The 27,515-nt window shown below is 45.8% G+C and overlaps 1 protein-coding gene, 1 long non-coding RNA gene and 2 pseudogenes across 2 annotated transcripts; all 4 read right to left on the reverse strand.

Moving 5' to 3' along the window:
• Nucleotides 1-6,025: 6,025 nt before the first annotated feature.
• Nucleotides 6,026-6,593, reverse strand: LOC123082923 (protein STRICTOSIDINE SYNTHASE-LIKE 10-like; annotated as a pseudogene).
• A 1,608-nt stretch (nucleotides 6,594-8,201) lies between these two features.
• Nucleotides 8,202-12,543, reverse strand: LOC123082925 (uncharacterized). The gene is made up of 3 exons (XR_006439158.1): nucleotides 12,208-12,543; nucleotides 12,052-12,134; nucleotides 8,202-8,558 (listed from the first exon to the last, which is right to left on the reverse strand). It is a non-coding gene; the product is annotated as an uncharacterized lncRNA (long non-coding RNA).
• On the reverse strand, nucleotides 8,628-10,612 carry LOC123082924 (protein STRICTOSIDINE SYNTHASE-LIKE 10-like; annotated as a pseudogene).
• Nucleotides 12,544-22,041: 9,498 nt separating the features above from the next.
• LOC123082926 (acyltransferase-like protein At1g54570, chloroplastic) lies at nucleotides 22,042-23,596 on the reverse strand. The gene is made up of 5 exons (XM_044505121.1): nucleotides 23,485-23,596; nucleotides 23,163-23,271; nucleotides 22,925-23,055; nucleotides 22,465-22,834; nucleotides 22,042-22,368 (listed from the first exon to the last, which is right to left on the reverse strand). Exons 1-5 carry the CDS (start codon nucleotides 23,562-23,564, stop codon nucleotides 22,225-22,227), a joined length of 834 nt encoding a protein of 277 aa, XP_044361056.1. The 5' UTR covers nucleotides 23,565-23,596; the 3' UTR covers nucleotides 22,042-22,224.
• Between the last annotated feature and the right edge of the window lie 3,919 nt (nucleotides 23,597-27,515).

Here is a 27,515-nt window from a genome sequence, read left to right on the forward strand (position 1 = left end):
TCTCCCTTGAAGTGTCAGGGTTTCAAGCGGAAAACGCCGCCTTACACAAACAACTTTTTTATTTAAAATCATTTGAACTTCAAACTTTTCTATGTTTAATACACACCATCCAAAACCCACATGCTCAAACTTTGCCACTTTTCGAGTTGGTCTGGTATTTATGAGGCATTAACTAATAGTTCGGACACTAAAAAGGACAAAAAACTTTGAGCATGCAAACGAGTTCAGAAAATATCAAACCTGACATGGTATATTTATAATTCTCCTATATGGTGTGGTAAAAATTTGAATGTGTTACAAAAAGAACTTGATGCACTTAGGGTATAAACTAAACACTCTCATGCGAAGTGTCAATGTCTCGAACAAAAACCACCGCCTTCCACACCCTACTCCATTTATTTAAATCATTTGGACTTTAAACATTTTCCATTAGTAATACACACCATCCAAATCCCATGCTCAACTTTGAGACTATTCTTGGTTTCGTAAATATGATTTACTGAGAAATTTTTGGACCATATCTGCGGCGGGCGGCTCATATGGCCCACCACCACTAACTTCTGCAACGTTTGAATTTATTGTTGTGGCGGGCATAAGTTTGGTCCAACACTATTGCGCGACAAACGTGGGGGGAACTTCTGGCGTGTTAGTGCTTGCTTTCATCATGCAGGAAAATAAAAGTACTTCTGGCGGGTCAGTATTTCAGCCCGCAACAGTTGTCGTAATTTTATTAAAGGGCAAATTTGGAATAGTTTACGAATGACGGGTCAGTATTTCAGCCCGCCACTGTTGTTGTAACTTTAGCGGCGGGCTTTTATTTTTACCCACCAATGCTAGTTTTCCAAACTTGCAGTAGCGGGTTCCTAGCCATCCCGCCACTCATTTGGGGCCACCTATAAGCCTCTTCCTGGTAGTGTCACCACAATTTACAATACAAAAGTACTTTTATTTAATGCAATGAATAGGTATGAATAATAATAGAATTTTGAAAATGTTTTTTTTGCAAAAGCACACATAGAGGACATGAGCAAGGTATGAACTTGCCAGGTGATAAAGAAGTAGTGCAACTCGAGACTTCCAAATATGTCGGTATCATGGGTTCTGAAAATAACATATAGTCCGATGAGGACTAATGTTTCAAGAAATCTTCAACATGCTATTATGCATATGATGACATGACTTTTCTCCCTCAAAATCCCACTTATTAGATTATAAGTGAATTTGATTAATGAATTCTAATTAATACTAATTATTGTCAACTCTTGTTTCCTAATTCATCATATTTAATTTGTCCAAAAATTATGGAACTATTTTATTGAATTGTTAAATGGATTTACTTGTGATTGCTATTTGTTATTCATTACTATCTAACTTGGATTAATTAATGATTTAATTTAAGTGAACTAAACATCTTGATACTAATTTTATTAAATCCAAAATATTGTTTGAAAACAATATTCATTTTTATATAATTTTTGGAGTCTTTTAAGTATTCTGTCATTAACCTTTTTTAGATTCGTATTTATCTCTAACCATTTCTTTAACTTAAGTTATATTTTTTTAGGGGTACTTAAGTTATATAAAACCAAAAGGGACTGTGGCTGTATTGGCCCATCTGGCCCATTTTGATTTGACCCATTTGGTTCATCAGAGGCAGCCAAACTGGTAGACAACTAACCGGCTCCTCCCCCACTCTCTTTCTCTCTCTTATCTCCCTCTCTCCCAAACTGGCCCACTCGCTTTGACCCATTTAAGGATGAGATCTTTACAATGGATGGATCGATTAATTCGTACAGTACAGACAGGAGTAGTCTAGCTATACTGGCTAGAATGCATGCATGCATGTGTGTAGCTAGCTAAACGTTTTGTCGAAAGAAATAAAACTAGTTGCACGTAGGAACCACATGTGTCATGTATGGTCTTATATCTCTGACCCGTTGGATGTGAAATGAGGCTCTCCTTCATCATGTGAAATGAGGCACGTCGCAACGCACGTGGATCCTCCTTGCAAGTTCAAAAAAATACGAGTATGCGACGCGGTACTTACGATGACGCGAGCCGCCTCGTGGCTTGGTATTTGGCTGGGCATGACCCAACAATGTGGGTTTTGGTGAGCTCCACGTGAAAACCTAGCACCAACTTCTGTGGTTGATGCCTGTAACGGCGACGTCCTAGGACAATGTTTCCCTCCATGGAGACATTGTTGAGGAGCCCCCTTCACCTCCCCTGTCGTTTGCGTCTCAAGCTCTCCAGGTGAAAACTCAAGTTTCGACTTTGGAAGTCCAGTCTTCAACCTAGCAGCAGTGTCTCGTGTTTTCTCGTAGTTTCGACGTCAGCCAGGCAGATGCGCAGCCTCGAGGCCGGTGTGGAAGCCATAGCGGCGGCTCTGGAGCTGGTTGCTTGTGTAGGGTGTCGACTTTGGCCGCTTGGGTCACGGATTCGTCAGCTCGGCTGGTGCGCGGACTCGGGCCAGTTTGGAAGCCGGAGCGACAACTCCGGAGTTGGTTGTTTGTAGGGTGTCGTCTTTGGTCGCTTGGTTGGCAGAGTCATCACTTCGTCCTATGCGCATCCTCGGGGTCCGTGTGTGTGTGTGTGTGTGTGTTCATTTATAAGCCGGAGTGGTGGCTCCGAGTCGTGTTATAGGGTGCCAGCTCTAGTCGATTGGGAGATGGAGTCATCGGCTCGATTGGTACGTAGCCTCGCTCGGTTGTATTTAACCAATTTTTTTTATTAACCGGTCAATTTTCTTCTTCTGTATGAAAATGAAAAGAAAAAGCTTGTGCTGGTTGCTTGAAAAAGAAAACACGTACCTGAATCGTCTTTAATGTTTTCTCATGGCACGCGTACGTGTAGAGATGAGCTGGTAGTACCCGTTGGTCGGCATAATTGTCATAAACACTAAATAAAATAAATAGTTATAAAAGATAATATACCACATCTTAATTATAGACCGGACGAGAGCCAACGGGGGCGGATACAAAACCGTGGTACTATATAATAACAAACAATAATAAAAGTAAGAAAATTATACAAGTATCTACCTAAATCATAGAAGTAAGAGTTTTTTCTTTTAAAAAGAAGATAAGAACAAGAGGCTCAGCACGGTGGTGCCGGCGACGAGATCGGCGCGGGTGATCGACGGGGGTGAGGACGGGGATGGGACGGCACCCTACACATGTGCAGACTCTAAGAAGTTAATTTGAGCTCAAATTGTGCATCTAAATCAAAGGAACTCCTACATACACTCCTTCACTAAAACCCACAAACCACTCTACTTCCAGAGCATTTGAAATGAGCTAAACTAGCAATGAGAGATGAAAGGATGAATTTGCTAACCTTTTAGAACACTTCTGTAGTTGGTGCACCGTCAAACTTAGACAAATATTGGGGAAAATGAAGCTTTTTGTTGGTGAGTCCTTGCATACGCTTTTTGTTGTTAATTTTCGCCTATATGTGTAGTATTATGGTCTTGTTTTTCTATAAATAAAAAGAGTGAGGGTGTTTTGTGCAAAAATGCATCGATGTGGTTGACTTTTTATGCAAATAAAAAAACTCAGGGTGTTATGTGTAAAAATATGTCGCGCCTAGCGCCATTAGTCACCGACAAGTAGGGCCATACACATGGATATACTCGTATAGGCGTACTATGACCGTATCTGCATGTTTGAGTCAAGTTAGGGTGACCACGAAATAGTATTTTCAAAGTTTTAGCACCAAGCTGAACATGCGATGCAAGTTCTGTGACTTCCGGTGATATTACCTCATTCTAATATACATAAAAGATAATGTAAGACTTTTCTATGAAGAACACGGGCAGCGATGGCCACCCGCCGGGCATACATGCGCACACCAGTTGATCCGGAGGACCAGATCCTCGCGACGGTCCTTCGACACACCCTCCCAATGGAAGAGATGAACGCGCGGCAGCTTTGTCGCAAAAATGCTAAAGCCCTTGGGCTCGCCATCGAGCAATTGGGGCATGCTAGGACGGGGGTGGCAGCTAAGGTGAAGGCGGCCTGGCTAGCCAAGGCGTAGGACCGCGCGGTCCAGAGGATGACCGACAGCATCTCCTCCTCTGGTGACTCGAGACTCACTGACAGCTCCAACTCGCACGACGATGCCCCTCCGGCCGCCGAGGCCTACACGGAGGGGTACAGCCATACCGGCTACCGCAAAGGGAAGGGCCAGCGTGGAAATGGTGACTTACTCCCTCCTTCGACGTCTCTCTGTTTCATCTATTCTTTTTTACATTTAATTAGTATTGTCTGGCGAAAAAGACTTGTTATTTTGGTTGTCCGATGGCTGTTACTATGCGATTGAAGTCGGAATTATGTCTGTTTGTTGCTGGTGTGTTGATCTACATAGTCCTATGTTTTAAATTGCATGGGTTGCGTGGATATTGGGGTTCGGATATGAAGGAGACTGCTGCAGAGGCAGGAAATGAAGGGTGACAGATCACGGTCTACGAACGCGCCCGCGGACGTTTGAGAAGGGCCGGATTAGCTACTCGCGGTTGTAGATGCTCTAAGAAATGACTGTTGTTTTCAAAGGCGTACTTACAGAAACATTCACAGCATCCTTGTGAAGCTCGGCGGCAAACTTCATCGGTGGAAGGTGCTCTGTGACGACGCTCAATCTGTGCTTCTTCATCGTTGCATTCTTTTGCTGGATCGGCATTGGGGCGAACTTCTCAGTCTCAGAATTGCTTGGAGAATGAACTGTCCCCATGGTGCAGAACTCCAGTTGATGTTCATATTCTCTTCTCTTTAGTATTCTGTTTCATGGATCCGTAAGATAAAATATTGTTGGCTGGTTTATTTTCGGAGAACTGTTTGGTTGGCTAATGCTTGCTCGGGCTTGACATCCTGGCTTCGTGTTGGTTTTGACTTCCCTTCACGCTGGCGGCACGACCACACAGAAGAGCAACAATGATGGGATTGGGCGAGCTAGCGCTGACACTGACAGCGGGCCACAGAACAGAGCGCCACCTCATCTCTCGGTTGCGGCGTCTCGTCGTGTCGCGCAGGGCGGCAACGTGACCGAGCGAGCTCCTGCCATCGCGCGGAGTCCATCAAGCCAACACAACAGCTTTGGATGTCGGCTCGTCCAGTGTCCGTGCCGGCGCCTTCCTCCTGTTGCCACGACAACCTTGGCGTGGACCTGGATGCAAACGCGGTTGCGTATTGTTTCTGGCGCCTGTCCTCGATCGCGGTGGTCCTGCCTGCCATCGCCGCGGGAGCCGTGGTCAATGCAGACACCCGGCCGTGTCACCGCTGGCCGACATGGTGATGGAGTCGTCGTCGATCATCTGGAGCGTGGGCCTTGGACGTCGACGATACGCTGCTCTCCAACCTCCCTTGCTACTAGGCCCAGCACGGATACGGGTGAGCCCCATGCACAAGCACAAATTGTAGGATCAGTGCTCCCAACGGCGTGGCTGTGAGCGCCCACAGGGCGCATCTCGTTGTCGCCAAGACATTGTCATGCAGGCTGCTTTGTCACTGGCTGCACGGACCCACGGCGGGGAAAACAGAGGTGCTTGCCAACCTACCGTGGTACCCGGACAACGTGCGCCCCGACAAAGGCGACCAGGGATGGGTACTGGCCTGGGCGGGCTTGAACCGAGAAAAGAACGGGGAATAGAACGGTACCACGGCGAACTCCATGAGCGCCATCAGGGTCGTCGTCACCGGAGATGCCAAGAACGGCTTGGTGGCCGTGGCGCTGCGTGGGTTCAGCGACTCCATGGTGAGTGAGATAGTGGAGCGGAACGGATATATGTGGATCGGCTCCGTCGACACACCCTACGTCCGTCTCTTCAAGTTTGCATCTCTCTAGGGCATACCAGTAAGCGCCATCGGCAACTTGTCTGACATTAAAATGAAATAAAGAACAAATGGTTTGCTAATAAAAATATGGATTACAATAGTTTTCCTGATATAAAAAGAAACTGGATCATTACATTTAGTCGCAAGAATAATATGAAACTAAAAGCCATCCTATACATACTATCCTCTACTTCTCTCTACTTCCTTTTTACTACGCCGACATAAGGAAGCTCCACCGAACCCAAGTAGAGTTCGCCGTCATCTCTTTCCATGATCTCGGTTGGCCTAACTTTCTTTGACCCTCTCATCTGCTCGACTATCTTCCCATGGGCCCCGACCCTGACAGCAAGAAGATGGCTATCACGGCCAAAGGGCAACTCATTCTTCTCACCGTGCAACGCCACCCAATAACCTCCTTTCCTGTGGGCCTGACGTTATCTGGGTAGCCCGGCAGGTCGGCAAATGGCTCGGACTTGCCCGCGTCGACCCCTCTTATCCAGTGCCTCAGCAGCTTACATGGGCCGGTAGATGCGACCACGAGGTGCGTGCGGTCTGCGCTGAGCGAGACGCCGTTCGGGTATGTCATCCTAGGTTGGAGCACGGTGGCGTCCGATGTTCGTGGATCATACATCATGAGGCGGCCTGTGGAGTCCCCCGTCTTGGTGACCATCTCGTGTTCTGACCTGTCGTAGTTCATCGAGCTGTGGGTGAAGTAGACTTGACCGGTGACTTGATCGACGTCAACCCCGTTGGTGAAGCGCAGCGGCATGCCACACATGATCAGGACACGCCGGGTCAACAAACCCCGTGGGCTGCTGACAGAAGACCTGCTCCTCAAGATGACCATGCAGAAAGGCGTTGGAGACATCCATCTGATGAACTGGCCAGGCACGAGAGACCGCTAACTGTAAAACAGTGCGGATCGTCCTAGGCTTAACAATCGGAGCGAAAGTGTCGGTGAAGTCCACACCGGCGCGTTGCCGGAAAACACGAACAACCCAACGCGCCTTGTAGCAATCCAGAGTGTCGTCGGGACGAAGCTTGTGTTTGAAGACCCACTTCCCGGTGATCACGTTAGCGTGTCGGGGACGGGGAACAAGCTGCCAAGTCCGGTTCCGCTGCAAAGTGTCGAACTCCTCCTGCATGGCGGCCATCCAGAGAGGGTTGCGGAGAGTGGCCCGAACCGAGGACGGCAGCGGGGAAGGAGCGGACATCGAGGCGGTGCAGACGTAGTCATCCGCATAGCGGGAACTCGGGCGAAAAACCCCGGTGCGCGAACGGGTGACGGGCCCGGCCGTCGGAGCAGCCGCGGGTGGCGGTGAGGCCGTGGCCTCCACGGCGTCCACGGGAGAGGCAGTGGCCTCCATGTCGTCGACGGGAGAGGCGGACCAAGCGGGAGTCGAGGCCGTGGCGTCGGGGAAGCCACCCGACGGGGCGGGCGAGGCGGGCGACTGAGGCGGGGTCGAAGCCGTGCCCGTAGAGGCCGCACCAGGGGAGGCGGCGCCAGGTGAGGCCGACCCAGCCGGCGGCCCAGCATGCATGGCGTGGGAGCGGGGCGACGTAGGCGGCGTCGACGGGGCTCCAGGAGACGAGGGCGCTGAGCCGGAGGAGGGAGCCGCAGAGGGCCCCTATCCGGAGGAGGAAGCCGCGGGCGGGGGTGCCAGAGCACCCAAAGCCGGTAGCTAGCGGCGGCACGGAGGAGAGCCCGTCGCGGGAGGGGAAGACGACACCACCTGTTCCTGAGCAAAGGGAAACACAAGCTCATCAAAGTACACGTGTCGTGACGTGATGACACGGTGAGACACAGGGTCGTAGCAGCGATAACCCTTAGTGTTGGCCGGGTAACCAAGGAAGACACATGGAACGGAACGAGGAGCTTGTTTATGAGCGGTGGTGGCGGTGGTGTTGGGGTAGCAAAGGCAACCGAAAATACGGAGACCATCATAGGAGGGAGGAGTGCCATATAAGAGATGATGAGGCGCATAGTTCCAGCGCGTACGGCATGGCCGGAGATTGAGGAGGAGGGTGGCGGTGGCGAGGGCATGGGGCCAAAACCGAGAAGGCATGTAGGCATGGAAAAGAAGGGTGCGCACACACTCATTGAGTGTGCATAGGATGCGCTCGGCACGACTATTCTGCTGGGAGGTGTATGGGCACGTGAGACGAAACACGGTGCCGTGGGTGGAAAGGATATGGCGGATGGTGAGATTGTCGAATTCTTTCCCGTTGTCGGTCTGAAGTGCGAGTATGGGTCACCCGAACTGTGTGGAGACATAAGCATAGAATGCAATGAGAGTAGCGGCAACATCGAATTTCCTACGAAGAGGAAATGTCCACACAAAGTGAGAGTAATCATCCAGTATGACCAGATAATAAAGATAACCAAAATTACTGGGTACTGGAGATGTCCATACATCGCTATGAATTAACTCAAACAGAAAAGATGCAACTGTCGAAGAGGAGCTAAAAGGAAGGCGAACATGTTTGCCTAACCGGCAGGCTTCACATGAGTGAGCGGCCGTTTTATTACATGAAAAAGAAAATCCTCTCATTATTTGATGAAGTGAAGAGGTGCTAGGATGCCCGAGACGAGCATGCCAAAGATCGACGCCGGCGGAAAAAGCTCGAGGACCACCCGGAGATGACGGCGACTGAACTGGGTAGAGGTCGCCGGGACTGTCACAGCGGTGAAGAACCATCCTACGTCCGTCTCTTCAAGTTTGCATCTCTCTAGCGCATAGCAATAAATGACATCAGTATCATGCCGAGCATTAAAATGAAGCAAAAAAACAAAGGGTCTGATCATAAACATAAGGATTACAATAGTTTGCCTGATACAAAAAGAAACTGGAGCATTACATTTAGTCGCAAGAATAATAAAAAACTAAAAGCCATCCTATAGATACTATCCTCTACTTCTCTCTACTTCCTTTTTACTACGCCGACATAAGGAAGCTCCACCGAACGCAGGTAGAGTTTGCCGTCATCTCTTTCCATGATCTCGGTTGGCCTGACTTTCTTTGACCCTCTCATCTGCTCAACTATCTTCCCATCGGCCCCGACCCTGACCGCAAGAAGATGGCTATCACGGCCAAAGGGCAACTCATTCTTCTCACGGTGCAACGCCACCCAATAACCTCCTTTCCTGTCGGGCCTGACATTATCTGGGTAGCCCGGCAGGTCGGCAAATGGCTCGGACTTGCCCGCGTCGACCCCTCTTATCCAGTGCCTCAGCAGCTTGCATGGGCCGGTAGATGCGACCACGAGGTGCGTGCGGTCGGCGCTGAGCGAGACGCCGTTCGGGTATGTCATATAGGTTGGAGCACGGTGGCGTCCGATGTTCGTGGATCATACATCATAAGGCGGCCCGTGGAGTCCCCCGTCTTGGTGACCATCTCGTGTTCTGACCTGTCGTAGTTCATCGAGCTGTGGGTGAAGTAGACTTGACCGGTGACTTGATCGACGTCAACCCCGTTGGTGAAGCGCAGCGGCATGCCATCAATCTGGTCGACCAACACGGTGGCCTCCCCGCCGCCGGGCGGCACACGCATAAGCCCTTTGTACGCATCGGCCACGTAGAGGTCGCCCGTTTTCTCGTTGAAGCGCAGGCCAAGCGGGCGGCCGCAGCGGCTCTCTATGTCCGCCTCGGTGCCAAACCTGGATGTGGTGCACGTTTCGCTGTCGTAGCCTGGTCCGTAGGCGTATGTCGTCCAGCCGAGCTTGGGCCCGTTCCACCTCAAGATGCGGCCGTCGGAGACGCCGCTGTAGGGGCCTCGGCCCTGAGCGTCGAAGGCGACGCTCTCGGGCCCGTGCACTTCTCCGGGCGGCAGGGGCAGCTGCTGTGCCCGCGAGGCGTCGAAGCTTGCGGCGGCGGCTGCCATGGCCCCGGGCATGAAGAGAAGGACGAGTATGACCAGAGCGACGGTAGCCTTGAGGAGGCGGCTCATGCTGCAGCCCATGTTGGCTGGCTTGCCGGCTACCTTAAGCTTGTCGATCGACCTCGATCACGTCGGCTGTTCGATGGAGGTTGGTCGTACCGTGTGTGTCGATCTGCTGGATGTGGTTTGGTTTGATGGATTGAAGGGAGGTGGCTAGATGTCCTATTATATGTACTCTCATGGACAGCTTCAGGTCCGAGTCGGCCCATGCAGCATCCACACGTACGCCGAGACGGACGGAGGCAATCGAGTCGAGTCCAGTCGGATTCGAATCGGCAACCGAGTCCCGACGGTACAAGGAAAACAGACACTAGCTCTTTACACGTACGTATACGTGTTTCCCGCCGGCATCGCGTCGTCGTACGTATGGCATCGCGGACTTGTATTTTGCTTTGAACTTGCAAGGAGGATCAACTTGCGTCGCGACGTGCCTACCTACGTGTATCGTTTGTGGTTCATTCTTCTCTTTTTCACATAAAAGAAAGCCTCATTTCACGTCCAAGCAGTCAGAGATATATAACCATGCATGTCACATCTGGTTCCTACGTGCAGCTAGCTCTTGCCTGTACTGTACGGATCAATCGATCCATCTATTGTAAACATCTCATCTTCAATAGTTTCATTTCAAAAGAAAATGTCTTCAACAGTGTATAGCTACCTACGACGTCATCCTGACTCGACCGTCGTGCATAATGGATCTAAAACCCGGTGCCGCCTCATGGTGCACGCATCCCCGCCGCTAGACATCATTGATGTTTTCCGCCTTGTGGCAGTGCTCCGCGGAATGGCCTCATTAGAAGAGATTTGCGGTCGTGCCGCTGCTGGAGGAGGACCGGCGTCGGGGTTGCTATAGCCTATAGGGGATTGGAGAGAGAGGGAAGGCGAGGAAGGCTCAATAACAATGAATCACTAATTGGGGGCCAGAGGGGGGGGGGGGGGGGGCTTCTTATACGGCGGTGCAGTCTCATTCCCGTCTCCTCTCATCGCCACATGAGCGGTTGTTACTTTTGCATTAAACATCCTAAAGCTTTTGTTTTCTTACAAAGAAGGCCTTCATTTTGCATTAAACACCCTAAAGCTTATGTTTTCTTACAAACAAGGCTAAAATTTCGACAAGCCGGGGCAATTTTCAATCGAAATTTCGACAGCATAACACGTTGGGGAGGTTTTTTATTTCTAACGCAAGTCAGGCAAGCACTGCATGATATTACAAGAACTGTGTTGCACACATCAAGAGGTCACTTTACACCCGAAGGAAATAGAAACTCAACGTCTTCCCTCGCGCAATAAACAACAACTACCTCTCTTGGCATTCTACCACATCGTCAATGCGACATAAGAAAGCTCATTATGCAATACCAAAGATTAAAGAAAAAAAAAGGCAAGACAAGCCAAAGGGACGACACAAAATGCTGCAATAATACCACCAAAGAGATACCTAATAGAGCTAGTGTTCTACAGTGCAGTTTGGCACAGTCAAGATAGGCCAAGCTAGTATCCTATTAATGCTTGTGCATATCTGACCACAAAAAAAAATGGCAAAATGAAACAAAAAGGGAAAACATTGACAAGCTTGTGTCAGAAGGCAACTGCAGTTCTAATGAATCTAGAGAAAATCCTGGAACGTGAAAGCATTCCAGAACATGCATGAAAGTACTTCTAGCTAGTGTAATTTAGATATGTAAAACTACTGAAGGGCTTTTAATAAACCATAATGAAGGAACAAAGTGATTGAATTTTTTGTTTTCAGCTAGTATGTTATGTTGTCGTACAAGTTTTTTCAACCTTCATACTGTCAACCTAAAACATCTTTAATTATGCAGCATCACGATCGCATATGAGAAGGCGATATCAGTGTTGGATGTTGATTTGGAATAGCAGTTGGAGCTGAGAGACGCCTACACCAAGTGCTCCCAGCTGATTATATATTTGGTGGAATTATCATTGACCAATACAAATTCCAATTTTCAATTCATTATTAGATCTGTTGGCTGAAACAGGCTGGGTTGACTGCCATGCAATTGTTCTGCCTCTGGTTTTATTTATACCAAGCTTTCTGCATTGAGAATAGTAACAACACTCACTGGTATTATGACAATGGCATCTGTAAATTCTCGTAAAATCATGTCCAAATGGATTTGTATAGTCCTACGTAAACTCTTAATACTCCAAAGAGACATAAGAAAAGCAACATGTCTGGTTGTTTGGCTGTAAGTAGTTGGTTCTTATTTGCTTTTGTAAGTTTCTGTAATTGAAGAAGTTACATGGGCGAAATGAAAGCAGACCTGGAATATCTCAGAATACTGCTTGCCAATCGGGAACCAAAACTGTTTTCATCTTCTTCTGGTCGAACCAAGACGAGTTTTAACTGGAAGTAGTGAAACTAATCATACCACAAGATTTCAGTAAGAGAAGGTTAGATCAAAAGAATGTGGTCTTACAGAGAAACGGGCCTTGCCACAAGATACTAGCTGTAGTGATCTTGCTGCGAGCCCGGCGGACCGATCTGTCCGGCGGCGGATCGTCTCCTGGTGTCGTGCTTGCCGAGCACTCCATCACCGGAACCGCCTGTGGTTGCTGGCCGCTCGACGTACTTGTTGGAGATGATGCGAGGCGTTAAGGAGAAAGGAGGGGCGAGATTGGGGCGCAAGGCCATAAATAGGGATAGAGGAACGAGCGGGGGACGAGGGGAGTCGTTGGATGGGAGAGGGATCCACGTGAGGCGCGCCAGAGGAGGCCGTGGCCGATGGATTGGAGCCGAGTGGATCGCCCACCCGTGGATGAGATGGAGCCATTAAAGGAGGACACATTAGTTTATGGGAGTGCGTGGAAACGAGGAGAAAGGCGAGAGATAATTAAGGAGGACGTTGTTCCAAGACGAGAGAGAGACTATAGATACGCACTCCTTAATTCTCGTTGGATTGAGTCAAGTCCGTTGGGGAATTGGAGCGGCCGGTCCACCTAATGGCGATGGTGACGGTACGTATCAGGACTCCACAATGCACAAGATAGATATGATCTAGCATGGACTTGAACTGCATGATGCTTATATTGTAGTATCAGGTTAATTACTTGAGTTGGTACGTATCTTCAGACTGACTACAGTTTTTTCTCTTTTTAACCATGTGAAGGTTTTTTTTTTGACTATGCTGACTACACTTTCATTACTAGATTAAAAGCCTCCCCAAGTTTCATGACTTAGGTTAAAATCTACAGATAGATTTTTGGATTGTATCAGGTTGCTTGCTTGTTTTGGTAGATGAACGTGTCAGCTTCATTGGATTAGGATCTCAACTTTCCTTCTTTCTCTCAATAGATGGTGGCATGTCAGCTAATTAAAACAACAAAACAAACTTTGATTTCACTAGAATAAATTCATTCCAACAGATTTTTCACTTGCTTCTTTGGATTAGGATCAAGTTTCTTTCTTAGATAGATACTCCCTCCGTCCGGAAATACTTGTCATTAAAATGATAAAAGGGGATGTATCTAGACGTATTTTAGTTCTAGATACATCTCTTTTTATCTATTTTGATGACAAGTATTTTTGGACGGAGGGAGTATCAGCTAACTAAAACAACAAAGCAAACCTTGATAGACATCTGACTAAAACAACTAGTTCCAACAGATTTTCCAGTAATTGACTAGATTCCAATAGTGAAACAATGTCTCGCCAGACCAGACCAAATTTATTTTGCACAATTTAGCAGCATGACATGAAGCAAGCATGCTTCAGCTAGTTCAACAGAGATACATGGTAAATCCAACGAGGGACTACAAATTCCATAGCTCCAAGCAACATATTCGATCGGCAACTTCAAAGTAAGACGATTCTCCTTCGGTCCAATAATAGTTTTCTTTCTTTACATGAAATAAATGGCATCTTTTCATTGATTGATGCCCGGTCTATGAAAAGACCAAAGGTTACAGTCAGCAACAAGGCAACTAACTACATTTACAGAGCAAAGATCCAATGCCGCAAATAAAAAATCGTCATTTTGCCCCGCATCTTCCGAAGAATACCAATTTGAATTAATCAAGATGTTTGGAATTCACAAACTGCTCCTACCAAATCAATAATAGGAATCAAACAGAGCAAGCAAGCTCTTCACCATAATTCCTTCTAAAAACAACAAGACAAACTAATCTAGTGAATCCAATCAAAGACATGAGCCCAGCTTCTACTACTCCGTCATGATGTCCATCACAGCGTCCTTCTTCACAATGATAGATGTCGAGTGTGACTGAATGGTGACGAGCTGAGCGCCAGCGCTTCAATATGAGACAAGTCAGTAGCCAGCGCTGAGCAACACAACATGACGCACTCGCTGGAACTGCAAACCACCAACTCCAGTGCTCAGCGATGAAGACCAACAAAAACAGAAAACCAGAAGTTGCTCCATTGTTTCCTGCAGTAGAATAGAAACATGAAACATCAGAGGGGTCAGTAGGACGCTTGGTGAATTCAAGCTCAAATATGACTTACTTTCTGGCAGTCCACAACACCAACCACACAGCCAAATGATCCCTACTCCCCATAGCGGCATATTATACAACAATATAAAATGGGAGGCCAAATATGTAGTGTCAATATGTAGTAAACACTGTATCTGGGAGTCCAAATTTCAATATATAGTAAACACTGTATCTGGGAGTCCAAATTTCTAAACAAGGACCAAACTAGCCTGGAGGTTTTGCCTAAAAAGAATCCAGATTCCAGTAAACTGCAGTCTAAACGAACAAAATCCATACTCTGAAGGCCAAGAAGAACATACATGAAGAACTTTGACTTAAACAAATTCACACTGGGACAGTAGCATCAGAGGCTAACAACATTTTAAATGTCCACTGAACTCAAACTGGTCCATCCTTGGAGGAAGCAAAACAACTCTTTTTATTTAGACTAAAAATAAAATGTCAAAAGGCAAAACGTGCTACAAACTGACACTGTTAAACAATAACCCAGTTATTTACAATGTATTGATGTGAAACCATGATGATAGACAGTGAACTCTTTGTTTTTTTTTTCACAACAATCATAATGCAGGGAACTCTTAGTTGCGGGTAACAGCAACCTTTGTTGATATATAGTGGGTAGGCAAGAAGACGAGGTCAACAGTCTTACCATTATCTCCCGGGGCTTGCATCTACAAAGAGCGGGTGTGGTCCCAGATAACCCACACAGGTTGCCGGAGCCACACCACTTGAGCACGTCAAAGGCATCACGTCATTGTCATCGTCATCATGCCTCCGTCTCCCAGCTTGTCACGTCGCCATGACAGGTGAGGTTGTCGCGCCACCAACAGTACCTCTCTGCCTTGTTGAAGAAACACCAAGGAAACATATCCAGACATCAAGCAATGTGTGTGGGGGCTATAGTACCTTGTACTTGAAGGAAATATGCCCTAGAGGCAATAATAAAGTTATTATTTATTTCCTTATTTCATGATAAATGTTTATTATTCATGCTAGAATTGTATTAACAGGAAACATAATACATGTGTGAATACATAGACAAACAGAGTGTCACTAGTATGCCTCTACTTGACTAGCTCGTTAATCAAAGATGGTTATGTTTCCTAACCATGAACAATGAGTTGTTATTTGATTAACGAGGTCACATCATTAGTTGAATGATCTGATTGACATGACCCATTCCATTAGCTTAGCACACGATCGTTTAGTATGTTGCTATTGCTTTCTTCATGACTTATACATGTTCCTATGACTATGAGATTATGCAACTCCCGTTTGCCAGAGGAACACTTTGGGTAGTACCAAACGTCACAACGTAACTGGGTGATTATAAAGGAGTACTACAGGTGTCTCCAATGGTCGATGTTGAGTTGGCGTATTTCGAGATTAGGATTTTGTCACTCCGATTGTCGGAGAGGTATCTCTGGGCCCTCTCGGTAATACACATCACATAAGCCTTGCAAGCATTGCAACTAATATGTTAGTTGTGAAATGATGTATTACGGAACGAGTAAAGAGACTTGCCGGTAACGAGATTGAACTAGGTATTAGATACCGACGATCGAATCTCGGGCAAGTAACATACCGATGACAAAGGGAACAACGTATGTTGTTATGCGGTCTGACCGATAAAGATCTTCGTAGAATATGTAGGAGCCAATATGGGCATCCAGGTCCCGCTATTGGTTATTGACCGGAGACGTGTCTCGGTCATGTCTACATTGTTCTCGAACCCGTAGGGTCCACACGCTTAAGGTTACGATGACAGTTATATTATGAGTTTATGCATTTTGATGTACCGAAGGTTGTTCGGAGTCCCGGATGTGATCACGGACATGACGAGGAGTCTCGAAATGGTCGAGACGTAAAGATTGATATATTGGAAGCCTATGTTTGGACATCAGAAGTGTTCCGGGTGAAATCGGGATTTTACCGGGTTACCGGGAGGTTATCGGAACCCCCCGGGAGCCATATGGGCCTTCATGGGCCTTAGTGGAAAGGAGAAAGGGGCAGCCCAAGGGGGCTGCGCGCCTCCCCCCTTCCCCTAGTCCTATTAGGACTAGGAGAGGTGGCCGGCCACCCCTCTCCCTCTTTCCCCCTTGGGAATCCTAGTTGGAATAGGATTGGGGGGGAGTCCTACTCCCGGTAGGAGTAGGACTCCTCCTGCGCCCTCCTCCTTGGCCGGCGCCCCTCTCCCCCCTTGGCTCCTTTATATACTGAGGTAGAGGCACCCCAAAGACACAAGTTGACACAAGTTGATCCACGTGATCTGTTCCTTAGCCGTGTGCGGTGCCCCCTGCCACCATATTCCTCGATAATACTGTAGCAGAGTTTAGGCGAAGCCCTGCTGCTGTAGTTCATCAAGATCGTCACCACGCCGTCGTGCTGACGGAACTCTTCCCCGACACTTTGCTGGATCGGAGTCCGGGGATCGTCATCGAGCTGAACGTGTGCTCGAACTCGGAGGTGCCGTAGTTTCGGTGCTTGATCGGTTGGATCGTGAAGACGTACGACTACTTCCTCTACGTCGTGTCATCGCTTCCGCAGTCGGTCTGCGTTGGGTACGTAGACAATACTCTCCCCCTCGTTGCTATGCATCACATGATCTTGCGTGTGCGTAGGAAATTTTTTGAAATTACTACGAAACCCAACAGTGGCATCCGAGCCTAGGTTATTTATGTTGATGTTATATGCACGAGTAGAACACAAGTGAGTTGTGGACGATACAAGTCATACTGCCTACCAGCATGTCATACTTTGGTTCGGCGGTATTGTTGGACGAGACGACCCGGACCAACCTTTTGCTACGCTTACGCGAGACCGGTTCCCTCGACGTGCTTTGCACAGAGATGGCTTGCGGGCGACTGTCTCTCCAACTTTAGTTGAACCAAGTATGACTACGCCCGGTCCTTGCGAAGGTTAAAACGGAGTCTATTTGACAAACTATCGTTGTGGTTTTGATGCGTAGGTGAGATTGGTTCTTACTTAAGCCCGTAGCAGCCACGTAAAACATGCAACAACAAAGTAGAGGACGTCTAACTTGTTTTTGCAGGGCATGTTGTGATGTGATATGGTCAAGGCATGATGCAGAATTTTATTGTATGAGATGATCATGTTTTGTAACCGAGTTATCGGCAACTGGCAGGAGCCATATGGTTGTCGCTTTATTGTATGCAATGCAATCGCGATGTAATGCTTTACTTTATTACTAAACGGTAGTGATAGTCGTGGAAGCATAAGATTTGCGAGACGACAATGATGCTACGATGGAGATCAAGGTGTCGCGCCGGTGACGATGGTGATCATGACGGTGCTTCGGAGATGGAGATCACAAGCACAAGATGATGATGGCCATATCATATCACTTATATTGATTGCATGTGATGTTTATCTTTTTATGCATCTTATCTTGCTTTGATTGACGGTAGCATTATAAGATGATCTCTCACTAAATTATCAAGAAGTGTTCTCCCTGAGTATGCACCGTTGCGAAAGTTCTTCGTGCTGAGACACCACGTGATGATCGGGTGTGATAGGCTCTACGTTCAAATACAACGGGTGCAAAACAGTTGCGCACGCAGAATACTCAGGTTAAACTTGACGAGCCTAGCATATGCAGATATGGCCTCGGAACACGGAGACCGAAAGGTCGAGCGTGAATCATATAGTAGATATGATCAACATAATGATGTTCACCAATGAAACTGCTCCATCTCACGTGATGATCGGACATGGTTTAGTTGATTTGGATCACGTGATCACTTAGAGGATTAGAGGGATGTCTATCTAAGTGGGAGTTCTTAAGTAATATGATTAAACTGAACTTAAATTTATCATGAACTTAGTCCTGGTAGTATTTTGCAAATCATGTTGTAGATCAATAGCTCGCGTTGTTGCTTCCCTGTGTTTATTTTGATATGTTCCTAGAGAAAATTGTGTTGAAAGATGTTAGTAGCAAAGATGCGGATTGGATCCGTAATCTGAGGTTTATCCTCATTGCTGCACAGAAGAATTATGTCCTTGATGCACCGCTAGGTGACGTACCTATTGCAGGAGCAGATGCAGACGTTATGAACGTTTGGCTAGCTCAATATAATGACTACTTGATAGTTTAAGTGCACCATGCTTAACGGCTTAGAATCGGGACTTCAAAGGCGTTTTGAATGTCATGGACCATATGAGATGTTCCAGGAGTTGAAGTTAATATTTCAAGCAAATACCCGAGTTGAGAGATATGAAATCTCCAACAAGTTCTATAGCTAAAAGATGGAGGAGAATCGCTCAACTAGTGAGCATGTGCTCAGATTGTCTGGGTACTACAATCGCTTGAATCAAGTGGGAGTTAATCTTCCAGATAAGATAGTGATTGACAGAATTCTCTAGTCACCATCACCAAGTTAGTAGAACTTCGTGATGAACTATAATATGCAAGGGATAACAAAAACGATTCCCAAGCTCTTCGTAATGCGGAAATTGACGAAGGTAGAAATCAAGGAAACATCAAGTGTTGATGGTTGACAAGATCACTAGTTTCAAGAAAAGGGCAAAGGGAAGAAGGGGAACTTCAAGAAGAACGGCAAGCAAGTTGCTGCTCAAGTGAAGAAGCCCAACGCTGGTCCTAAGCCTGAGACTAAGTGTTTCTACTGCAAAGGGACTGGTCACTGGAAGCGGAACTACCCCAAGTGATTGGCAGATAATAAGGATGGCAAAGTGAACATAAGTATATTTGATATACATGTTATTGATGTGTACTTTACTAGTGTTTATAGCAACCCCTCAGTATTTGATACTAGTTCAGTTGCTAAGATTAGTAACTCGAAACGGGAGTTGCAGAATAAACAGAGACTAGTTAAGGGTGAAGTGACGATGTGTGTTGGAAGTGGTTCCAAGATTGATATGATCATCATCGCACACTCCCTATACTTTCGGGATTAGTGTTAAACCTAAATAAGTGTTATTTGGTGTTTGCGTTGAGCATGAATATGATTTGATCATGTTTATTGTAATACGGTTATTCATTTAAGTAAGAGAATAAATTGTTGTTCTGTTTACATGAATAAAACCTTATATGGTTACACACTCAATGAAAATAGTTCATTGGATCTCGATCGTAGTGATACACATAATCATAATATTGAAACCAAAAGATGCAAAGTTAATAATGATAGTGCAACTTATTTGTAGCACTGTCGTTTAGGTCATATTGGTGTAAAGCGCATGAAGAAATTCCATGCTGATGGGATTTTGGATCACTTGATTATGAATCACTTGATGCTTGCGAACCATGCCTTTTGGGCAAGATGACTAAAACGCTGTTCTCCGGAACAATGAAGCAAGCAACAGATTTATTGGAGATCATACATACTGATGTATGTGGTCCGGTGAATATTAAGGCTTGCAGCAGGTATCATTATTTTCTGACCTTCACAGATGATTTGAGCAGATATGGGGATATCTACTTGATGAAACATAAGTCTGAAATATTTGAACAGTTCAAAGAATTTCAGAGTGAAGTGGAAAATCATTGTGACAAGAAAATAAAAGTTTCTACGATATGATCGCAGAGGTAAAATATTTGAGTTACGAGTTTGGTCTTCAATTAAAACAATGTGGAATAGTTTCACAAACTCATGCCACATGGAACACCACAGCATAATGGTGTGTCCGAACGTCATAACCGTACTTTATTAGATATGGTGCGATCTATGATGTCTCTTACCGATCTACCACTATCGCTTTGGAGTTATGCATTAGAGACAGCTGCATTCACGTTAAATAGGGCACCATCTAAATCCGTTGAGACGACACCTTATGAACTGTGGTTTGGCAAGAAACCAAAGTTGTCGTTTCTTAAAGTTTGGGGCTGCGATGCTTATGTGAAAAAGCTTCAACCTAATAAGCTCGAACCCAAATCGGAGAAATGTGTCTTCATAGGATATCCAAAGGAAACTGTTGGGTACACCTTCTATCACAGATCCGAAGGCAAAACATTCGTTGCCAACAATGGATCCTTTCTAGAGAAGAAGTTTCTCTCGAAAGAAGTGAGTGGGAGGAAAGTAGAACTCGATGAGGTAACTGTACCTGCTCCCTTATTGGAAAGTAGTTCATCACAGAAATCTGTTCCTGTGACTACTACACCAATTAGTGAGGAAGTTAATGATGATGATCATGAAACTTCAAATTAAGTTACTACAGAACCTCGTAGGTCTTCCAGAGTAAGATCCGCACCAGAGTGGTACGGTAATCCTGTTCTGGAAGTCATGCTACTAGATCATGATGAACCTACGAACTATGAAGAAGCGATGGTGAGCCCAGATTCCACGAAATGGCTTGAGGCCATAAAATCTGAGATATGATCCATGTATGAGAACAAAGTATGGACTTTGATTGACTTGCTCGATGATCAGCAAGCCATGTTAAATAAATGGATCTTCAAGAGGAAGACGGACATTGATAGTAGTGTTACTATCTACTAAGCTCGACTTGTTGCGAAATGTTTTCAACAAGTTCAAGGTGTTGAATACGATGAGATTTTCTCACTCGTATCGAAGCTTAAAGTCTGTCTGAATCATGTTAGCAATTGCCACATTTTAATGAAATCTGGCAAATGGATGTCAAAATTGCATTCCTTAATAGATTTATTAAAGAAGAGTTGTATATGATGCAACCAGAAGGTTTTGTCAATCCTAAAGGTGTTAACTAAATATGCAAGCTCCAGCGATCCATCTATGGACTGATGCAAGAATCTCGGAGTTGGAATATACACTTTGATAAGTTGATCAAAGCATATAGTTTTATACAGACTTGCGGTGAAGCCTGTATTTACAAGAAAGTGAGTGGGAGCTCTGTAGCATTTCTGATATTATATGTGGATGACATATTACTAATTGGAAATGATATAGAATTTCTGGATAGCATAAAGGGATACTTGAATAAAAGTTTTTCAATGAAAGACCTCGGCGAAGCTGCTTACATATTAGGCATTAAGATCTATAGAGATAGATCAAGACGCTTAATTGGACTTTCACAAAGCACATACCTTGACAAAATTTTGAAGAAGTTCAAAATGGATCAAGCAAAGAAAGGATTCTTGCCTGTGTTACAAGGTGTGAAGTTGAGTAAGACTCAAAGCCCGACCACGGCAGAAGATAGAAAGAGAATGAAAGTCATTCCCTATGCCTCAGTCATAGGTTCTATAAAGTATGCCATGCTGTATACCAGATCTATTGTATGCCCTACCACTGAGTTTGGCAAGGGAGTACGATAGTGATTTAGGAGTAGATCACTGGACAGCAGGTCAAAATTATCCTTAGTGGAATAAGGATATGTTTCTCGATTATGGAAGTGAAAAAAAGGTTCGTCGTAAAGGGTTACGCCGATGCAAGTTTGACACTAATCTAGATGACTCTAAGTCTCGGTCTAGATACATATTGAAAGTGGGAGCAATTACCTAGAGTATCTCCATGCAGAGCATTGTTGACATAGAAATTTGCAAAATACATGCGGATCTGAATGTGGCAGACCCGTTGACTAAGATTCTCTCACAAAAAAAACATGATCACACCTTAGTACTCCTTGGGTGTTAATCACACAGCGATGTGAACTAGATCACTGAATCTAGTAAACCCTTTGGGTGTTGGTCACATGGCGATGTGAACTATGGGTGTTAATCACATGATGATGTGAACTATTGGTGTTAAATCACATAGCGATGTGAACTAGATTATTGACTCTAGTGCAAGTGGGAGACTGAAGCTGCGGATTTTTGAATGTATATATGTGAGTACGAGTCTATGAACTAAGGGAAATGCTGATTAGTTGCTATGCAATGCATGTGTTTACAATTTTGGATCTCTGGCAGTTTGAGGGCTGTTAAATCTTGGCTATGGAAGTATGGATGTTTCATCTATTCGATTCTAGTGTGAAATAGCCCCTAAAAAGACCGCAGAATGTGTTTACTCGCAAATTAAGCAAGGCAGGACTTAATCCGGAAATAACAGGTGATGGCCTACGTTCAAGAGGTCATCCTCTCCGACGACTCCAAACGGCACGATTGTGGCATTCAACTGAGCTGCCATCCTAACAAATTCAGTCTGGTCTGGCCAGAAAATCCTGTGCTCTTCACCCTACAATCCACAAGTTTAAATATAATAAGTTTATAATAGTAGCATTTACTTGACAGAATTCAAAGTATAAAATCCAAATCAAATTGTATTGTGTACCTTGCAGTGGATTGCCTCCCTGTAACCACCTGGGTAGAGGAGCACCAACTCCCCAGCTGCCAGCAACTCGTATATGTACTTGTAGGTCATGGGCACGCCGCCCCACAGGTTGAGGAAGTCGAAGAAGTCGTGTCCCTCCGACCACGTCTTCGTCTTCTTTGGGAACAGCAGCGGGTGTGCAATGCCACGGACGACAGCCTTCTTGTGCCGCATGAACTCCGCGGCAAGAGAGATGAGCTCGATCCCCAGCAACATGTGGTTGCCTACCAGCAGCACTGGCCCGTCCTCGGGCACCCCGGCGAGTCCCCGTACCACCGTGCCGTCTTCCAACGTCGAGAACATCGCCGGGCACGTTCTGAACGTCAGGTCGCTGCATTTACCAATGCATAACATGTGGCAGTGCAATCGATGTATTCAGCATGTATCATGTAAGAATTTGCAGGGTGGTGATTTTGGTTACCTGCTAGCTTTGTCGACTTCATTTAGCTCGGTTGCGGACGGTGGGATGTAGTCGAAAACCCGATGATAGCGCCTCGAATGGCGGTAGAGACCAACACATTTGATGATGGATGAGACATGGACACCATGCTCCTGAAATTTGGGATGAATATCATCAGCATTGTCCCTTTGAGGTGTACCACTTGTTCCTTTCAGTGCACAAGATATACTGCAATCTGATAAAGTCTGCTATAACTCACCAACAGTAAGTTGTGCCCATGCTTCTCAAAGAAGAAGATTTTGGATTTAGGTATTTTGTTCTGTAGCCTGTAGGCTTCAGATTTGCTCGGAAGTAAGTTGTCATCGCAGCTGAGTGCAAGCATAGAGAAGAACCTCAGTCATGATGCCATAAATCCACTTGTTAGAAATCCGACAAAAATACGCGTTCAAACAAGAAACGTAGAAATCATGCGGTAGTGTTTATCATGCGACAATATTCTGCAAAGCTCATGATGAAATTGCGCTCGTCTCAAAAAAAAATGATGAAATTGGAAGTAGAGAACTGAGCTTAAGGGCACAAACCTGGCTAGCAGTAGCACCTCAGCTGTAACTGATTGTATACGGCAATTAGCATATTGCGCAGCCCGTTTGATGAGTTTCATCTTCCATTTTAGTGTGTCTTCTGGTAGTTTGTCCAAATTTCAATATATAGTAAACACTGTATCTGGGAGTCCAAATTTCTAAACAAGGACAAAACTAGCCTGCAGGTTTTGCCTAAAAAGAATCCAGATTCTAGTAAACTGCAGTCTAAACGAACAAAATCCATACTCTGAAGGCCAAGAAGAACATACATGAAGAACTTTGACTTAAACAAATTCACACTGGGACAGTAGCATCAGAGGCTAACAACATTTTAAATGTCCACTGAACTCAAACTGGTCCATCCTTGGAGGAAGCAAAACAACTCTTTTTATTTAGACTAAAAGTAAAATGTCAAAAGGCAAAACGTGCTACAAACTGACACTGTTAAACAATAACCCAGTTATTTACAATGTAAAATTGCCTTGTTATTGATGTGAAACCATGATGATAGACAGTGAACTCTTTGTTTTTTTTTCACAACAATCATAATGCAGGGAACTCTTAGTTGCGGGTAACAGCAACCTTTGTTGATATATAGTGGGTAGGCAAGAAGACGAGGTCAACAGTCTTACCATTATCTCCCGGGGCTTGCATCTACAAAGAGCGGGTGTGGTCCCAGATAACCCACACAAGTTGCCGGAGCCACACCACTTGAGCACGTCAAAGGCATCACGTCATTGTCACCGTCATCATGCCTCCGTCTCCCAGCTTGTCACGTCGCCATGACAGGTGAGGTTGTCGCGCCACCAACAGTACCTCTCTGCCTTGTTGAAGAAACACCAAGGAAACATATCCAGACATCAAGCAATGTGTGTGGGGGGTATAGTACCTTGTACTATCTACAATGGTGGTCAGCATAGTAGAACAACCAGCAATGTGTTAAGATTTGACAATCTGCAACCTTGTTGAAGAAATACACCCAGGAGCAACAGATCAGCCAACATGCATGTGGAAATTGAGACAAAGTTCTTAGCTCGTTTTACACACTAAGGGTCAGCCTCAACAAACATGATCCTTGACTAAACAACATACAATATTGCTCAAGACACAAACACAACTTTGGTGATTCCATTAACTACACTCCACTTTTTGAGTAAACAAGCTAAAAATCATCATCATTAGACTCTGCATAGCTCACTGGAACCAAACAAAAGGGACCAAGACAAAATATGTTGTCCCTATAGTGCTAGGGATTAACAGTACCATGTCAATCAACCAACAGTAAACACAACTTTGGAGATTCCATTAACTACACTCCACTTTTTGAGTAAACAAGCTAAAAATCATCATCATTAGATTCTAGATAGCTCACACGAACCAAACAGAAGTGAATAACTATCTTGTCACTGTAGTGTTAGAGATTAACATTATCATGCCAATTGATCAAGCAAAGCAACTGAATGACATCAAATAAGAGGGGGGACAAGTTTGCTTCTCATGCTACCCGCATATCTTATTGCCACTTCATCTGAGCATCATACTACAAGACAAAGCATCGCTCTTATCAACAGATATACGGTCATCCTAATTCCCAATGATATATGCATGCACCTCCCACTTCCAGCCCTAGAGTAACAAAAATACAGATTAAGATTTGGTGGGGATGATCCATGGAGTACCTGTGCTTTAGTTCTGGGTCGTGGCTGCTCTTGCTGTTGATGAAGAGAAAAAGTCCTTCTTCTCCTCCGATGATGATTCCATGAGCTCATAGAGATCGCCATCATCTTTGATTCTTCTGCTTCTTCCACTTAGAGACGGATGGATGGATGGATGGACTCCATCCATGGATTGCTTATTTGGACAACTTGGCAGGGTTGACCATCGATCACTGCAGCAAACAGTTCTTTGACAACAACCAATGGCGCTTACTTACTGCTATGCGCTAGAGAGATGCAAACTTGAAGAGACAGACGTAGGGCGTGTCAATGAAGCCGATCCTCAGCGACCCGTTCCCCTCCACCACCTCGCTCACCGCCGAGTTGTTGAACCCGCGCAGCGCCATGGCCATCGTGCCGTTCTTGGCATCTCTGGTGACGATGACCATGACGGTGCTCATGGAGTTCGCCGTGGTACCATTCTATTCCCACTGCTTTTCTCGGTTCAAGCCCCCGGTAGACATCCTTATCCCTCTGTCGGGCCGCACGTTGACCGGGTACCACAGCAGCTCGGCAAGCACCTCCGTTTCCCCCGCCACAGGTCCGCGCAGCCAGTGACGGAGCAGCCTGGATGACAATGTCTTGGCGACAACGAGGTGCGTCCTGTCGGCGCTCACAACCGGACCTGAGCACAGTCACGTTGCCGGTCCGCGGCTTGTACCTCATGAGCTGCCCGGTAGTGTCGCCGGTCAGCACCACCAGCATGTACTCCCTCGCTACAGGCATGCACAAAGAGAAACAAAAAAACACAAATCCACCATGAATGAATAGTATCAAAAGAAGACAAAAGTAACAATGACACCATTCACATCTGAATTTATCTTCTTTGTTTCTCCATGTATATTTCGAATTTTGATTTGAATTTTTTTAGAGGGTTGTCCATATATGTCATGAACATCTATGGTTTTTTTCAGAATTTTTTGACAAGTTTAATTTTGAATTTTTGAAATTGGTATCATGGTTGCAAATAAGGGCTGGTTCACCTGATACTTTCCCTAACCAACCCTATCGTTATTGTATGGCACAACTAGCTTAAATAGTTGCCCTCCAAGTCACCTCGATCAAGATCACCTTGCCAAGTCCATTTCATGTCTATCATTGCACGCATTGTCCTTGTTCTCAGGGTCCTTCCCACCTGGGGTTGATCTCTGTCACTCTCTGCTACTTTATTTGCTACAACTACAATGCTACTCACGCATTGGTTAGTTGTGTAGTCTCCATATGCTTGTATATATGTACATACAGTTCACACTAGCTGAAGAATAAATAGAGGTAAAAAAGAGAAAGGGAAACAAATGCGAACCCTTAGAGCAACCCTAGCAGAGTCATCATAATATTGATCGTCATCCCACGTAGATTGTCCATGCGATGCATAAACTCAAAATCGCTATAAACGGAGCCTCTATTTCTTTTATTGTGCAAGATATGTTTATCATTAGCTATAAGATCTCTTCGTTCTTCCCCTCAACATTTGAAGTTTTGAACAACATAGATTACCACTAGAATTTGAGCATGTATTACAACTAAGATTTAAACAACCATTTAAAACTATGATTCTAAACTATGGGCTCTTCATCCATTTGGAAGTGACCTCGCATGCGGGGGAGGCTTTGACCACCACAACTTGTGCAGCCACGCGGTCGACGAACGCATGTGCGCCCTGGATACGGGATAAGGCGGCAATTTTGAAGGCCGACGTGAGCGCGGCATCCATTTCTGTGGAGGCGGACATCGAGATGTGGTCAAAGTATGTGAGGGTGGCGGGGGAGACATGGCTGACAGTTGCTTCAGCCTTACAGCAGGCGTCCTTTTCTACCCACTACGACACCTCATAGAACTCTCCTAGCTCGCTCCTCTTCGGTCTCGTCGGGGAATGGTTTGCAAGAAGGATGTGGCCGTTACATGGTCGATGGGGGACGAATGTGGCGGTGACTGGGGGGGGGATAGGGGCAGTGTGGTGCCTAGGAAGGGGCGATAGGGGTTTATATATACGTGAATGGGCGTGCTCGCGCGGGGAATGGGGGCGGATTATGTGTGTGCATGGGAAACGGGTGCAAAACACAGTGGTGGCCATATATTGGTGTTCCTCCCGGTGGAGAAGTGGTTGTGCCATTGGCGTGGGTGAAAGTGGCAGCCATACTAACGACATCGCTATTGACTAGGGTACAGGCGGCAGGAAGAGTCCGGGCTGATACTTCCCTCGCACATGAACGGTTGTGGAAGGAGGCCACTACATCTCAACGCTGGACGGCGGCCACTGCATCTCAACCCCTAGCCTCCAAATATGGAGGCTCATAGCCTCGATTTGGAGCGTGC

This window comes from Triticum aestivum, chromosome 4A, assembly GCF_018294505.1.
Source record: "Triticum aestivum cultivar Chinese Spring chromosome 4A, IWGSC CS RefSeq v2.1, whole genome shotgun sequence".
Classification (NCBI taxonomy): domain Eukaryota; kingdom Viridiplantae; phylum Streptophyta; class Magnoliopsida; order Poales; family Poaceae; genus Triticum; species Triticum aestivum.